This window comes from Otolemur garnettii, unplaced genomic scaffold (genome assembly GCF_000181295.1).
Source record: "Otolemur garnettii isolate 467f Iridium unplaced genomic scaffold, OtoGar3 scaffold00156, whole genome shotgun sequence".
NCBI classification, from domain to species: domain Eukaryota; kingdom Metazoa; phylum Chordata; class Mammalia; order Primates; family Galagidae; genus Otolemur; species Otolemur garnettii.
Window position 1 is genome coordinate 885,314 of NW_003852551.1, and position 16,622 is coordinate 901,935.

The window sequence follows — 16,622 nt, forward strand, 5'->3', positions numbered from 1 at the left end:
CCCAGACGCCACCCGTGTCCCAGCCGAGGGTGCCGCTCCCGCCGGCGTCGAGGGCGTGGCGGCCAAGCTGCGAGCGTCCGGCGCGGCTCTGGACTGAGTCCGGCTCCTGGTAGCCCCGTCTGGCCGTCGGGCCGCTCCGCTCCCTCCCGCTTCCGTCCTGCGGGGCAGGGCGCGCAGGTGAGTCTCCCTCACAGGGCGGGGCTGGTGCCCGGCGTCGCGGAGCCTGTTTGCGGGCGACAGAGGTGGGACACTGGGCGGGAGCAAAAAGTTAAAAAAAAAAAAAAAAAGAGGCCGCCCAGAGCTGCCCGCGAGGGGTGGGTTCCCGTGAGCCGAGACGCTGCCTCCTGCGCCAGCCCTGGTCTCGCCCAGGGTTTTCTCTGGCACTTGGTGGTGTCCTGGAAAACAAAACCAAAATTAAAAAAAAAAAAAAAGGTTTCTTCTTCCACCAGCAACAGTTCTCTCCAGCCAACTGTTTTTGACTTTTTGACAAGCTGACAGGCCCAACCCATCCTTGCAGGCAGGACAGGTGCAGTCAGGCACAGCCTGGAAGGTGGAAGCCCCTTCTCTCTTTTCTCTCTCGCCCTTTCCTCCACGATGCTCGGAGAACCGTCGCATGAGTTAGTCCCTAACTTCTTGAGACTTGTTTATCTGCTTCCCGTCCACTGCTAGGACAGGTAGAAAGCAACAGAGGTCTGCTTCCAGGTTGCTTTGTGCCTCTTCCGAGCAAAATCTCATCATCTCCTTTAAAGATTAGGATTCTAGAGTAGGAAGCAGTTCGGCTTCGTGTTTCAGATACAAACTAGGATTAAAATGATGTTGTGCTGGAGTGCTCAAAACCAAAAATGATGTTCTGCTGGAGTGCTGAAAACCAAATACTGAAAGCTACCTAGTACGCCAAATTTATTTGAACTTCTCATAAACGTTTCTGATGGGCTGTTTGGCAAGAGAAGCAACTGATTTGTCTGTAGCTGTGATTACATGTGACTTAGAACTTTCATTAGCTTTGGTTCAATATGGTAAAGTATATAAGCATATAATAATATTCAGAATCTAGCTATTTTGTGCATCAAGGCAAATTTGTTGGTTTTGGTGGGGGAGTTTGTACTGGTACTCTAGAAATGGACTTCTCTATGAGTGAAGATTGTGAAAAACCTGAAAACTAAAGAGCCCTTTCTTGGGCGGCGCCTGTGGCTCAAAGGAGTAGAGCACTGGCCCCATATGCCAGAGGTAGTGGGTTCAAAACCAGCCCCAGCCAAAAACTGCAAAATAAATAAAGAGCCCTTTCTTTAGCCATGTCATCATTTTCACATTTTACTGCATTGGCAAGCCATTTCTTTCTTCACCTGGGAAGAGATTTCAGTGCATTTAGGGGAAACAAGATTGTTCCTGTTATTGAAATGTAACATTTGTCAAGCTTTTAAATATGGGACCGTTGGGGTAAGGAAATGAGGACAGATTTCATCTGGCTTTGGAGTTGTTGGTTGAAAGAGTTAAACATCATGAGAAATACTGTGACTTGGAAGCCCTGTAAAATAGTGGAAGCTGTGAAGTTTAATACTGTTTTCTATTTAGACCTAAAAAAAAAAAAAAAAAAGGAAGGTGAAGGTTAGCCAGTGCTCTCCACATTTTCCCTGGAAAGTAGAGGTTATATTGAGAGGAAATCAGGTATTTCTACTCCAATTATTCTTTATTAAAGCTTGTTCTTTTCATATGTTTTGGCAGTTGATTTGGTTTATTTCTGTTGTTGTTTGTTTATTTCTGTTCTCTATCTCATGCTAAGAAGTGTCACTATTCCTGGTGTAGCAGGAACTTTGATAAGAGCAATAACAGGATCAATTCGAGATTGCTTATAAAAACAGGGCATACATCATTGAAACATAGAAAATACAAAAATCAAATTTTCACCGCTGTTCTTTACTGTTGCACCAAATTCTTTTTTTTTTTTTTCACTATACTACTAAAAATATTAATAGTAGAATTCTACCTGTAAGTGGTGAATTAGGAGAGAGTGGAAGGTAGGGGCTTCATGGCAGCCGTTCAGACCCCCACATTGACCATCCTGTTTATGTTTTTAAAAAATTAGTCAAAATTTATAATTTAGAAGTAATAAATTTAGCCATTTCAAAGCATCTGTGAGTGTTTGTTTTATATATAAGAGAACCAGTATGGAGAAGCCAAGTGATTTTTCCAAGGTTATTCAGCAGGGCACCCGGAGAGCTGGAAATGGAGCACTTGTTTGCGTCCATCATTGCTCAGTAGCATTAAAAAATTTAAAAATGCATGTAGGGAAGCATATTCTTTTGAAGAATTATTTTTTTAAAAAAATCACAGAGGAGAATTTACCTTTTCCTGATTAGAACAGAAAATGCAAGCTCAACTCCACATGCTTGACATTTTGCCTTGATGGATTACTTTTGTCAAAGGGCTTGTTCCAGCGGAGCAGATGGTCATGCTACTTGGAGTTTTCCACTCATTTGATGTTTCCATGAAGAAACAATTTGCCAGAAGCCAGCGGCAGCTACAGTTGCGCCAGAGATGATACTAAACCCTGATTAGCACAGACCTTTGCTTACAGAAGCTGGTGCATGTTGGTTCAGCCTTTTCTGCTGGGCCAGTCTTGGTTATTAGCAGGGAACAGCTTCATTTGCTGATAGTTGGAGTAGGGCAAAGTTAGCAACGCCTCTACTAATAACAGCTTAGCAATATAATTTTCTGCTGTAGTGAAAACGAGTTATGAGCTGAATTGCCTTGTATGTTTTCTTTATGTATTTCTGTATTCAAATTTAACTGCATTTATCATGTCTGAAAGTTATGGAATTGATCACAGTGTTAAGCTGTATCTGAATAATCTTTGTGACTTGGCTTTAGCAAAAAAAACCCATCATGTGAATAATAATGTCTCATACTGTATGCGTTGTATTATGAAGTAAAATTCTGTAAGGTACCGTAGAAAGGCAGCATAGCCTTTTTTCACCTCTCCCTCTGTTTTTAAATCTTGAGATGTTTTTATTCTGGAGCCACATTACTACCTCCAGTGATTGCTCTAGAGCTCATTTTATTGACACATCTGATACTGAATCGTTTTCTTGAAATGATATAAAATGGGTTAGTTTTTGTAGCTTGGAACTAGATTATTTGGGGATGGGTTTTTCTCATTTTATTGTGTTAATATCAGTTCTACCAGTGGTTCTGCTATGCTTGGGGTCTTGTCACCCCAACAGTGCATTAACATAGATTGTGCCTATGAAAAATAATTACTGAGCACTAACTGTACGCAAAGCATTATTCTGAGCACGTAGCATGCATTCTCGCATTTAATCTTCCTAATATCCTTATTGGGTAGGGATTATTATTATTATTCCCATCTTTTAGTTAGGGAAACAAGCAGAAAAGCTAAGTAATTTACCCAATAATTTTGGAGAAGCCAGAGTTCAAATCTAGGAAGTCCGATCATGGAGCCTGAACCTTTCTGGAGTACATATAAGGACTGTTCATACTTGCTTGCGGTTACTGTGGTTACATTGTGGTTATTTCAGCAATGCATCCCTTTTTTTTTTTTTAAGTGTATCAAATATATAGCAAGGTATATGTGAAGAAAACGTAGCAATGCTGTAAAGATTATTGAAATATCTTGGAATAAAAGGCACATAATTTAACAATAATATAAAGCATTTGAAGGCAAAAAAAGTATATAGGACAATATTGGGATAACCAACGAATTTGAATATAGATTATGAATTAGATAACGGTATTTTGTCACTGTTAAATTTCCTATTTTTGATAATATTGTGGGTTATGCAGGAAAATTATCTTGTTCTTACACATTAAAGTATTTGGAAGTAAAAGTAGACTGCATCTTACTTTCAGTGGTTATAAAAGACACATATGAAAATAGAGAATGATAAAGCAAATGGGCAAGATATAAGTAATTGGTAACTGGGTAAAGGATACAGCATACACAGGTTCCTTCTACTGCTCTTCTAACTCTCGTCTGAAGCTACGTTGAAAGAAAAAGGTACACAAAATTGAAGGTAGAAAACAGGAAATGAAGGTATAATATTCTAAGAATTTTTTTTAAGTCAAATGAAGGATTGTTTCCTGTATTGTCTCTCTGGTGTTTTTAAGAGTTAGCGGAGGAAACTTGAAAAACCAAAAATCTTATCAAAAATCTGTGGCCTTTCTCAAAGTTCCAAATCTAGCCATTCCGAGCTCCCCAACTTGCCAGCCTCCAAAAAACCAGACATGGTATTTTCCTTACCTCTTTTTAGAGGGTGGGAGAGAAGGGGATAAAAACACTGGTGCTTCTGGACAGCCCATTTTTAGTGATACTAAAAGTTAAATTGCCTTGGGTTTATGATTTTCCTGCCTGAAAACCTTCAGTGGCATGCTGGTATTGACTGGTTTTTACATCAGAATTCTGTAACCCTCTTTTCATGGCAGCCTGGCCCAGATACACCTTTCTGCCTTTGTCTCATGCCACCCCCACCAGGCACATTGCATGGCAGCCACACCAGCTCAAGAGGCCTTTGTACATACGGGTCTTTTTGTCTTCCTGCTTTTGTTCATACACCGTTGGCTTTGTCGGGAATCCTCCCATTCTCTTCCTGCTGAAACTTTATTCATCCTTAAAGTCTCACCATAACCTGTTTTGGGAATCTGTCTCTAATCCCATGCAGAATTAAATTTTCCTTTGTGCTGACATACCAGTGGGGTGATCACAATGCTGTCTGCTTTTATTCAGCAGTCCTTGTTACAAAGCATATACTGTGAGCTGGAAACCATGCCAGGACCTAGAGATTCAAAGACACTCACAGTCTGGGAGGTAGGAATCATTTATAGACAACACCCATAATGTAAGTATGTAACAGAAGGATAAACAAAGTGTTGTAAGAACTTCAGACTCTCCCTGACAGTTTAACCTTGAAGAAAAGATTGTAATGAAAGCCTCGGTGAGATATAATACCATCCTTTCTCCTAACATTGGAGATTTCTGGCACAATAATGAAAGGGATAAATTAAAAACAATTGTATGATAGTATCTGGGGGCTACCCAGGTAGATATGTTTGATAGAAAACTGAAAATACAAGACTAGAAGTCAGGGGAGAAGTTGAGTCTCGGTACATAGATTTGTAAGTAGTCCTATAGATCAGTGATTTTCAGTGCATATAAGCAGGAAAGACCAAGAGGCAGAGTCTCTTGAGGACGTGGTATCTTTACCAAACTATTTATCCTCTTGATTGCGCAAGGTTCTTGCTCTTCTCCCTCAGCTGTGATGACATCCTTCCTGGCTTAGGAATTATTGTGTGAAATGAGAGACAGCATTGACACACGCGTGTGTGTCTGTGTGAGCCAAAGGGAGGCAGAAACGAAGTTGAGAACGACTGATGGTTCAGTAGTTAAAGGCTCCAGTGGGGATGAAACCTCAAAGAGACCAAGTTTCAAATGGGGACTAAACAAAGAGGAGCCAGTGAGAAAACAGAGTTGGTGGGTGAAGAACCAGGAAGGGCCAAGACCCAGAAGGCCGGGGCCCAGAGAGGTCTGAGCATGAATGAAAGGGGCAGCAAGGTTGTGTTCTTCAGAGACAGGCTGAGGCCTGAAATTAGGTTCCAACAGAGATGTCCCAGGTTCAGTTCCAGACCTCTTGAAAAAGCAGGTCATGTGAATTTTTAGTTTCCCCGCACAAATAAAAATTCTATCCCCACTGCCCTGTAATCTCAGGTATGCAGTAACATTATGTCTAAAACAACAATGTATATACCTGAATTTAAAAATACTTCATTGCTAAAAAATACTATCATCTGAGCTTTCAGTGAGTTGTAATCTTTTTGCTGGTAGAGGGCTTGCCTAGATGTGGATGGCTGCAGACTGTCACTGTGGTGGTCGCTGGAGGTTGAGATGGCTGTGGAAATTTCTCAAAATAAGATTTGACACTTTGGCTCTTCCTTTCACAAAAGTTTTCTCTGTAGCATACAGTACTGTTTAATAGCATTCTACCCACAGTAGAACTTCTTTCAAAATGGGAATCAAGTGGGGCGGTGCCTGTAACTCAAAAGAGTAGGGCGCTGGCCCCATATGCCAGAGGTGACGGGTTCAAACCCACCTCTAGCCAAAAACGGCAAAAAGAAAAAGGAGTCAAGTGCTTGCTTTGGCAGCACACATACTAAAATTGGAACAATACAGAGACAATGACACACAAATTCATGAAGCAGTCCATATTTTTTCCAGTATAGACAGTACTAATTTGAAACCAGCAAATGAATAGCTGCACTTCCACACAAGAGAAAAACACAACTAAATCCAGTTGGGGAAGTGGGGCTTGATTCCTGTTGCTCAGTGATTAGGGCACTGGCCACATATACCAGGGCTGGCGGGTTTGAACCTTGCCCGGGCCTGCTAAACAATGATAACTACAACAAGAAAAAATAGCCAGGGGTTGTGGTGGGCACCTGGAGTCGCAGTTACTTGGGAGGCTGAGGCTAGGGAATCGCTTAAGCCTAGGAGTTTGAGGTTGCTGTGAGTTATGACAGCATGGCACTTTACTGAGGGCAAAATAGTGAGACTGTCTCAAAAAAAAAAAAAAAACACAGTTAACAAATGGGGGGAGTTGCTACCCCCTAATGTACACATGTAAGGATACATAGCACACCTCCTGAGTGAAGGGCTCAACTACAACTTGGATTCTACCTAACACATGCAAACAATGAAAACTAATGTTTTGTACACTTAGATCAATCTGAAATTTAAAAGAAATAGCAGTCAATCCTCTGAACCTCTGCTTTGTCAACTAAGTGTATGTGGTATTCTAAATCTTTTGTTGTTGTTTTAACGATGTTCACGGCATCTTCACCAGGAATAGCTTCCATCTCAAGAAACCACTGGCTTGGCGCCTGTGGCTCAAGCAGCTAAGGCGCCAGCCACATACACCTAAGGTGGCGGGTTCGAATCCAGCCCGGGCCCGCCAAACAACAATAATGGCTGCAACCAAAAAATAGCCGGGTGTTGTGGCGGGCGCCTGTGGTCCCAGCTACCTGGGAGGCGGAGGCAGGAGACTCACTTGAGCCTAGGAGTTGGAGGTTGCTGTGAGCAGTGAAGCCATGGCACTCTACCCAGGGGAACAGCTTGAGGCTCTGTCTCAAAAAAAAAAAAAGAAGAAAGAAGAAACCACTTTCTTTGCTCATCTATAAGAAGCAATTCCTCATCTATTCACGTTTTATCATGAGATTGCAACAATTCACTCACATCTTCAGGCTGCACTTCTAATTCTAGTTTTCTTTCTATTTCCTTCATATCTGCAGTTCCTTCCTCCACTGAAAACTTGAACCCTCAAAGTCATCCATGAGGGTTGATTACTGCTTCCAAAATCTCATTAATGTTGAACGTTGGCTCTCCTCTCATGAATCATAAAATACTCTTAATGGCATCAAGAATGGTGAATCCTTATCAGAAGGTTTTCAGTTTACTTTGCCCAGCTCTATCAGAGGAATCACTGTCTATGGCAGCTATAGCCTCATGCAGTGTATAAGACTTGAAAGTCATAATCCTTGAACCATGGGCTAAAGAATTGTTGTATTACTGAGTCTGAAAAGAATATTAATCATCTTCTACATCGCCATCAGATCTCTTGGGTGACCTGGTGCATTGTCAGTGAGCAGTAAGGAATCTTCTGAGCAGTAGGTCTCAACAGCGGGCTTAAAACATTCGGTAAACCATGTTGTAAACAAATGTGCTGTCATCCAGGCTTTGTTCTTCCCATTTATAGAGCACAGGCTGAGCAGATTTAGCATAATTCTTTAAGGCCATAGGATTGTTGGAATGGTGTAAAACCTTGGCTTCAGCTTAAAATCATTGGCTGTGTTAAGCCTCTAGGAAGAGTCAGTCTGTCTTTTGAAGCTTTGAAGCCAACCCTTAACTTCTCTCTAGCTGTGAAAATCCTAGCTGGCGTCTTCATCTACATTGAAAACCTGTTGTGTAGTGTAGCCACCTTCACCAGTGATTTTAGCTGGATCTTCTGGGTAACGTGCACCTTGCACTCATGTTACGGAGATGGCTCCTTTCCTTAAACCTCTTGAGCCAACCCGTGCTACCCTCAAACTTTTCTTCTGCATTTTACTTACTTCTCTCAGCCTTCATAATATTGAAGAGAGTCAGCACCTTGCTCTGGATTAGGCTTTGGCGTATGGGAATGTGGCTGGTTTGATCATTTATCCAGACCATTAAGATGTTCTCCACCTCAGCAACAAAACTGTTTCACTTTATTCACACAAATTCATGTGTTCTCTGGAGTAGCACTTCGAATCTCCTACAGGAACTTTTCCTTTGTGTTCACAACTTGACTAAAAGTTTGGTGTAAAACTCCTAGCCTTGAGGCCTATTTTGACTTTCAAAATGCCTTCCTCACTAGGCTTGATCATTGCTACATTTTGATTTAAAGTGAGACGTGTATGACTCTTCCTTTCACTTGAATGCTCTTAGGCCACTGTAGGGTTGTTAATTGGCCTGATTTCAATATTGTTGTGTCTGAGGGAGTAGGGAGGCCAGAGGAACAGGAGAGAGACAAGGAGTGACTGGCTGGTGAAGCAGTGAGCACACACGCATTTATCAATTAAGTTCTCTGTCTTATACTGGTATAGTTCATGGTGTCTCAAAACAATTACAAAAGTAACACCAAAGATCAATAATCCCAGATCACCATAACGCATACAGCAGTAATGGAAACATTTGAAATATTGTTAAGAATTACTAGAATGTGACAGAGACCCAAAAATGGCACCAGTGGGCCTGCTCAATGCAGGGTTGCTACAAACCTCTGGTCGTAAAAAACACAGTTATCTATGAAGGGCAATAAAATAACGTGTTAGAAAACTACTGCTGTCCATAATGAGGGCAGTCATAGCCAGAAGGTGGTGGCTGAGACTTTAAGCTGAATTCAGGGTGGCTGGAGTCGAGGAAAGTCACCTGCAGGTCCTAGGAAGTTGGTAGGAAAGGTGAAGGAGAAACAGAGAGGTACAGTGAGGGGAAGATGGGATCCAAATGGTGGAGTTAACGGCATAGCGCCCTCTAGGAGAGTGGAGTAGTCAGCATAGTCCAGTATTAATTTGTGCTTTGGTGGGAGTCCCTTGTGGGTAACTCATCTTATTCATCTACTATCCTCCAGTACCAAGCAGGAGGCACTCAGCATATGTTTATAAAGACAAGTAAGGATTTTACTTTTTAGAATTAGTCTTCACTGAAATAGTAGAATAACAAAAATCACTGTTTTTATCCTGTAATTACTGCTCTGCAGTGTACTCCAGCGGACTTGTGTTCTTTAAAATAAAAGGGAAAATCACAAATTAGGTACTCTTGAGGTGCTAATAATCGTGATCACTTAAATTATTCTGTGCTTGGTAGGTAGTTCTTAAAGTCTGTGTCAGCATCTGGGAATGTGTTATGTCCAAGGTGCTGCCTTGGTGGGTGCGATGTGCAGCTCATTGCAGGAGCTGGCTGTGAACGCAAATGGTCCATATGTGACAGATTGCTTTGTTATTTTAATGGAGGAACACTGTTAGCTCCAGGAGTTGGACTTAAAATCAGTGATTTTTAAAAGTTCAGTAAGAGGTCTAGGCATGGTGGCTCACACATATAATCCTACCACTTTGGGAAGCCAAGGCAGAAGATCGCTTGAGGATAGTTCAAGACAAACCTGGACAATAGTGAGACCCTGTCTCTACTAAAAATGGAAAAATTATCTGGGCATTGTGGACTACATCTGTAGTCCCTGCTACTCTATCTGCTTCTTGGTGTATTCACTTGTATGTATCATTCTTTTTGTTTGTTTGAGACAAAGTCTCAAGCTGTCACTCTGGGTAGAGTGCTGTGGTGTCATAGCTCACAGCAACCTCCAACTCTTGGACTCAAGGGATCCTCCTGCCTCAGTTTTTCTATTTTTAATAGAGATAGGATCTCACTTTTGCTCAGGCTGGTCTCAAACTCCTGAGCTCAAGCCATCCACCTACCTCAGCCTCCCAGAGTGCTAGGATGTATCATGCTCTTTAAAAGTAAATGTGGTATGCCTGGCAAGGTGGTTCATGCCTGTAATTCTAGCACTCAGGGAGCCAAGGTGAGTGGATCATCTGAGCTCAGGAGTTCCAGACCAGCCTGAGCAAGAGTGAGACCCGTCTTTAAAAATAACCAGGTGGTATGGCAGGCGCCTGTGTCCAAGCTACTCAGGAGGCTGAGGCAAGAGGATCACTTGTACCCAAGAGTTTGAGATTGCTGTGAGCTATGATTCCTTGGCATTCTGCCCAGGGTGACAAATAAGACTGTGTCTAGATAAATAAATAAATACATACATATTCAGGAAAGGGACCTTTTAAATTATCTTCTATGTTAATTTTTTTTTTTTTTTGAGATAGAGTCTCACTATGTCACCTTCAGTAAAGAGCTGTGGCATCATAGCTCACAGCAACCTCCAACTCTTGGGCTTAAACTATTCTATTGCCTCAGCCTCCCAAGTAGCTGGGACAACAGGTGCCTGCCACAACGCCTGGCTATTATTCTTATTATTATTTTTGAGACAGAACCTCAAGCTGTCACCCTGGGTAGAGTGCAGTGGCATCACAGCTCACAGCAACCTCCAATTCCTGGGCTCAAGTGATTCTCCTATCTCTGCTTCCCAAGTAGCTGGGATTATAGGCGCCTGCCACAATGCCCAGCTATTTTTTGGTTGTAGCCATCATTGTTTGGCAGGCCGGGCTGGATTTTAACCTGCCAGCTCCCTTGTATGTGGCTGGCGCCTTAGCTGCTTGAGCCATAGGTGCTGAGCCAGCTATTTTTGTTGTTGTTGTCATTGCTGTTTAGCAGGCCCAGGCCTGGCTGGTGTATGTGGCCAGCGCCCTAACCAGTGAACTACAGGCGCTGAGCCAGTTAAACTTTTACCTGCTATAAATGTTTCTAATATTAACAGAGGCCAATTTTATGGACAACTTTTGATTCTGTGTAGCTTAATTCTTTGGGAGTATATTCAAAAAGAACAAATTGGTTAAGAAAGGTAAAATCAGCTCATCACAGACCATATTTCAGGGTGCAGATGGTGAGTGGATCTGTGTGGGTTTTACTCTGCGATGCCAGTTTCAATGTTGTAGACCTAAAACCCAAAACAAATATGTGAAGGCCATTCTGGTTCATATTTTTCTTCTTAGTGCTTGAAAACTAGTGTACATATTGATGATGTCTTATTTTATATTATCCCCTCTGATCTCTCCAGAAAACTTTTTGCATTTTTTTCTTCGTGTATCAATGCCAATGAAATATTATGTAAAATATGCTAAGCAAATCAAATTGGTGTATATAGAATTCATTTATGAGAGTTGTAGTGAGTTGATTTAAATGCCGATTTATCTTCCCTAAATAAAATTGCTTCATGTGATGAGTTTCTGTTTTGAGCAACTGATTGGAACATTATTGGGGCCTTCAAAATTTTATCCGTGTGTTGTTTTTTTTCTTTTCTTAACAATAGGTGCCTGATACACATCCTGCTTTTAGAGGATAATGTTAAGGGACACTATGAAATCTTGGAATGACAGCCAATCAGATCTCTGTAGCAGTGACCAAGAAGAGGAAGAAGAGATGATTTTTGGTGAAAATGAAGATGATTTGGAAGAGATGATGGATTTAAGTGATCTGCCTACCTCACTCTTTGCTTGCAGTGTCCATGAAGCAGTATTCGAGGTGCAGGAGCAGAAGGTAAGCTTGTATCCTCCCTTGGCCTCCTGCACCAGTAGCCTGTGGGATGTAGGTGGATTTGGGGAAACAGAGTTTTACTGGCCCCTGAGAAAGTACATGCCGCCTTCAGGGATTGCTGCAGCATCTTTGTTGTGTTTTGGAAAGAGTATCAGTCTGCAACAGGAAATGCTTGAAAAGCAGCTCTCCACAAGGATTTTAAGAAGCCCTGCTTTTAGGGAACTCCAAATCAAGTCTTATTAAACCCATTCATTTTTTTCATTTATTTTTGGAGACTATAGTTAAAGAAAAGCTGGTAATATTTAACCTGTCTTCCTATTACTTGGAAGTACGCTCACAAAGACTTTGTCTTCCTGGAGCTAATTATGTACAACCTATTAGGACTGTTTATGATTTTATTGCAACAAAATTGTTAACATTTTTTCTAACATTTTAACAAGTTCACTGGGGAAAATGATTGAGTTTATTATTTTAAAGGTTCTTCTCCTTTAGTTCATTAATTACTTACCTGGAAAGAGAGGCTTTTTATGTGTGTGTCTGCACATGTGTTTCTGTCATGACCTCACAAAAGCCTGTAGGTCTTAGTTTTACGAAACTGAAATATTTCTGCCATTGGTATATATTTCCCATATTCTGAGACTTTTTCTCAGAATATTATCACTAGCCTTTAGTCTTCTGTCTGTGCACATGAATATTTTCCTTCTGGTGACTCTTCTGGAGCAAAACTTCTATGCAGTTTAACCCAGTATATACTTAATCGCCTACAGTATGGAAGGCACTGTACCAGCTGCTTCAGGGGACAGGGCAATAATCATACAGATTCTGCCTCACAGGGTCTAGTCTAGTGGTAGGGACAACAAATTGTGATATAAAATAGAATATTAATGTCTTCTGAAACACATGTAAGTATACTGAGGTATCAAAGGAGGGGAATCAGACAGTTGGAATAAGAGAGCTCCTAGGGAGATGGGATTGGAGAAGAGCTATGAGAACAGGATAAGATTTTAGCAGGGAAGGGAAAGGGAATTTTGCCTGGAGGGGACAGAGTAAGCAAAAGAGCTAATCTGAAGAGTGTGGGCCACAGCAGGAATAACAAGCAGTTCTCTGTGGCTGGTGCATAGGTATATGTGGCAGAAGTTAAGAGACATCAGGTTGGAAAGGTGGGTGTGGGGCCATCTTGCAAAGCACTGTGAATGTCAGGTTCAGGAGCTTGTCCTCCTAAGGGTGTCAGTCAGAGCTCCACGTTAGGAAGATCAGCCAACAGCACCCAGAGGGCAGAGTGGTAGGAGGAGACGCTAGAGCAGGGACCAGTGAGGAAGCTGTCTCAGTGGACGTGCCTCGAGGTGATGGACCCTCGTGTTGTCCATCATGTCATCCATCCCACTCTCTGGACCCAGGGAGAGGGATGTGGTTGCCAGTTCTGTATCTTTAGAGGTAGTTCTCATTTATAAATGCCATTTCCTTTCCCAAGTTCAGTCATAATTTAGAAATCCTGAAATCAACCTTCTTAGTTTTCTCATACTTTTTAAGAGCTCTAAATTGTCATGTTATAAATAAGTCGACCTTGTTTATTTGTTATTGTAAGGAACTAAGCATATTTCCAATTTACCTTAAAATTATATTCTTGAGAATTCTTTTAGGAAACCTCATAATGTTATCTGCTTTAGGTTTTTCTTTTTAATGGTGAATTCTTATTGGTTTTATTTTTTAAAACATTTGGGAGTTATATCTAACCAGAAATCATCTCAACAGAAATCCTAGAGGCAGCAGGTCAGTGCACTTCATAGGGAATTTTATTTAACAGTCTTAACAGTAATATCTGAAACCATAAAATATAAATCGCTTATGTTATAAAGTTACCTGTAGATAAACCAGATATAAAATGTGGGTAGAAATCAAATGTTTCCTTTACATTTTTCTTCTCACTGTCAGTATCTTATTCTGGAATCACCTGTTTATTTGGGTCATTCACATATGTGCGAAAACCAAAACAGATGCTTCTGATGGATTATAGGCAGAATAATCCTGATTGCAATTAAACACTTTATTTTTGAAAGAATTTTTTTCCCTGACTTGAAAAGGTTTTTGTCACTATAATCTTCTAATTTCTGGAATAAGCTTTTACAAGTCTTTTAAATAGTAGAATAAATAACATAGGTACATTATCATGTAAAGGGAAATCTTCATTTTAGCTTATTAGATTTTGGCTCTAGATATTCATCAGTATTTCTTAAAATTCATGTGCATATGGGTGAGATGATAAACTGTAAGAAAGTATAAGAAAAATAAACCATAGACCAAGAAAGAGGCTTGTCTTTTGCTTCTGATTTCCCCAGCAGTAGGGTCATTGATTTTATGCACGTGCTTAGCTAACCAGCAGCTGTGTTAGGAGTGCCACAGAGTCAGTACTTCATTTTTCTTTGACAGATTTGGATTTGTCCCAGTGCTGTTGTATTTGCTTGTTTGTTGTTTTTAATCCCAGTTTTCCCTTTCTTAAAATAAGGAAAAATCAGTCTTCCTTCTGATTTGAACATGAGTTTTCAAAATATAATTTAGGTTTTTGTCATGTTAAAAATAGGATTGTTGGTCCTCTCTGCTGTAGGCCTGTGTGTTGGCGGGAACGCAGTAAATATTAATGGACAGCAAGATTCTGCTTAGGTGGATACAGGATCCTGGGCTGGAAGTTGTTTTGTTTCAGTAGATCGAAGGTTGATAACCATCCTCTTCTGGTTTGAAACGTTTCAGCTCAGAGATCTGCAGTCATTCTGATATTTCTCCCTTTGTAGGTGATGCTTTTCTTACGTCTGGCTGCTTGCAGAATTTTTTTCTTCATCTTAACTTTGGCAAAGTTAATCACAATGTGTCTAGGAGATGCTTTATTTGGATTGAGTCTTGCTGGGGTTCTGAAACTGTCTGCTATCTGAAGTTCTGTATCTCCTGCAATGCTTGGGAAATTCTCCTCCAAGATCTGTGGAGTAGAGCATCTATACCTTTAGGACCATCCTCTTCTCCTTCTGGAATTCCTGTGATTTGTTTTCTTGAATGCTCTTCCTTGGAGTTACAGCTTGCCAAACTTCTTTTTTGGCTCAGTTCCCCACCTTTGGCTTCATAGAGTCTGATTCCGTCCAGTTTTTCTCCCTCTGGTCAGGAGCCTCTGTTAAGGGTTGCTACCAGTTGGCCATCTTCCCAGAATCCAAGATTCTACTTAGGACTGACTTAAAACTGTTCCTATGGACCCACTCACTATAGGATGTTCAATCTGAGTTGTTTTTCTGATGCCAATGGTGGGGATGTGTTAAGGCATCTCTGTGTGCTCTCCTAGTTGGTAGCACTGAGCATCTAATTGAGTTCCCAGTGCAGAGTAGTGAGTGTCAAGTGTTTGTTGAATGAGTGGCTTCTGTAAGGTAGTTGTTGAGGATTAGCGATTTGGTGCTGTGATCAAGAAACAGAATTATGAGCCGGGCGAGTAAAGTAGTACATAGGGGATTTAATCTGAAATTATGCTCCCAGATACGCTGGCCTAAATTCCTTTGTGGTCTGTGTAATCATATGCACTATTTAAATCTTTTTTATCAAAGATTTCATTCTGTACCCTCCTTTTAAAAAACACAGAATAGAAAATATTATTTAAGAAAAGCAAATGATATTTAGACGTTAACTGAGTGAGCTGATCCTCTGGTTTTTAGGCTGACTCTGTTGTTGAGTGTTCTAGCACATCCTTTAATCCAGATAAAAGTAAAATCCTTTGAGGAAAGTGCTATTTTAAACTTGAGGTTTGAAAAAGAACATTCAAAGGAGGAACGTTTATGTTATGGTGAGCTGTATTTTAACAAAATCTGGAATGTCTTAAGGTCTCAGTAAATGTTTATTTAACTGAATTTATAGTGCTCTTCTGGCTAAGAATTAGTAAAATTTAGTTAGCTTCAAGGCTTGATTAAGTACTGGGGAATCATAGAAGCTTAGAGCTAGAAAAGAAATCTGAGTCAAGTTTCTACAGCGAGTTTAGAGTCATAGAGTAATTCAGCTTGCCAAGACTGATTTTTCACTTGGACACTGAAAACTATAAAACATTGCTGAAAGGAATTAAAGAAGACAGAAATAAATGGGAAGAGTTGTGTCCCTGGACTGGAAAACTTAATATTGTTAAGATATGGATACCACCCAAAGCAATCTACCAATTCAATTCAACTTCTATCAACATCGCAATGATGTTTTTTGCAGAAATAGAAAAACCTACCCTGAAATTGATAGGGAATTTCAAGGAACTCCAAATAGCCAAAACAATCTTGAAAATGAAGAACAAAGTTGGAAGATTCACAATTCTTGATTTCAAAACTTACTTCAAAACTCAGTAGTAAAAACAGTGTGGTACTGGTATAAAGACAAACATATAGACCAGGGAGATAGGATAGAGAACCCAGACGTGAACCTTTATGTGGTATATAGTCAAATGATTTTCAACAACGATGCCAAGACCTTTCAATAGGGCAAGGACAGTCCTTTCAACAACTGGTGCTGGGAAAAGTAGATATCTACATGCAGAGGATGAATTTGGACCCTTACTTTATATCAAATAAAAAATTGATTCAAATTGGATCAAAGATGCCTGTAGTCCCAGCTACACAGGCTGCCTAGGTGGGAGGATTGCTTGAGCCCAAGAGTTCAAGACCAGCCTGGGCAACATAGTAAGACCCTGTCTCTTAAAAAAAAAAAAAAAGAGCTGAATGTTAGAACTAAAACTATAAAATTTTTAGAAGAAAATAGAAAGAGGTGGCTTGGCACTGGTAGCACAGTGGTTGCGGTGCCAGCCACATACACCAGGGCTGGCAGGTTCAAACCCAGCCCAGGCCAGCTAAACAACAATGACAGCTGCAACAAAAAAATAGCTGGGCATTGTGGC

At 40.7% G+C, this 16,622-nt stretch overlaps 1 protein-coding gene across 1 annotated transcript in view; it reads left to right on the forward strand.

Moving 5' to 3' along the window:
* Positions 1 to 119: 119 nt before the first annotated feature.
* RCAN3 (RCAN family member 3) overlaps positions 120 to 16,622 on the forward strand; it is a 35,826-nt gene continuing 19,323 nt past the window's right edge. Inside the window, exons 1-2 of the mRNA XM_003799766.3 lie at positions 120 to 177; positions 11,499 to 11,725. Coding sequence (XP_003799814.1) covers positions 11,531 to 11,725 — 195 coding nt within the window. The 5' untranslated portion in view covers positions 120 to 177; positions 11,499 to 11,530. The remainder of the gene's footprint in view (positions 178 to 11,498; positions 11,726 to 16,622) is intronic.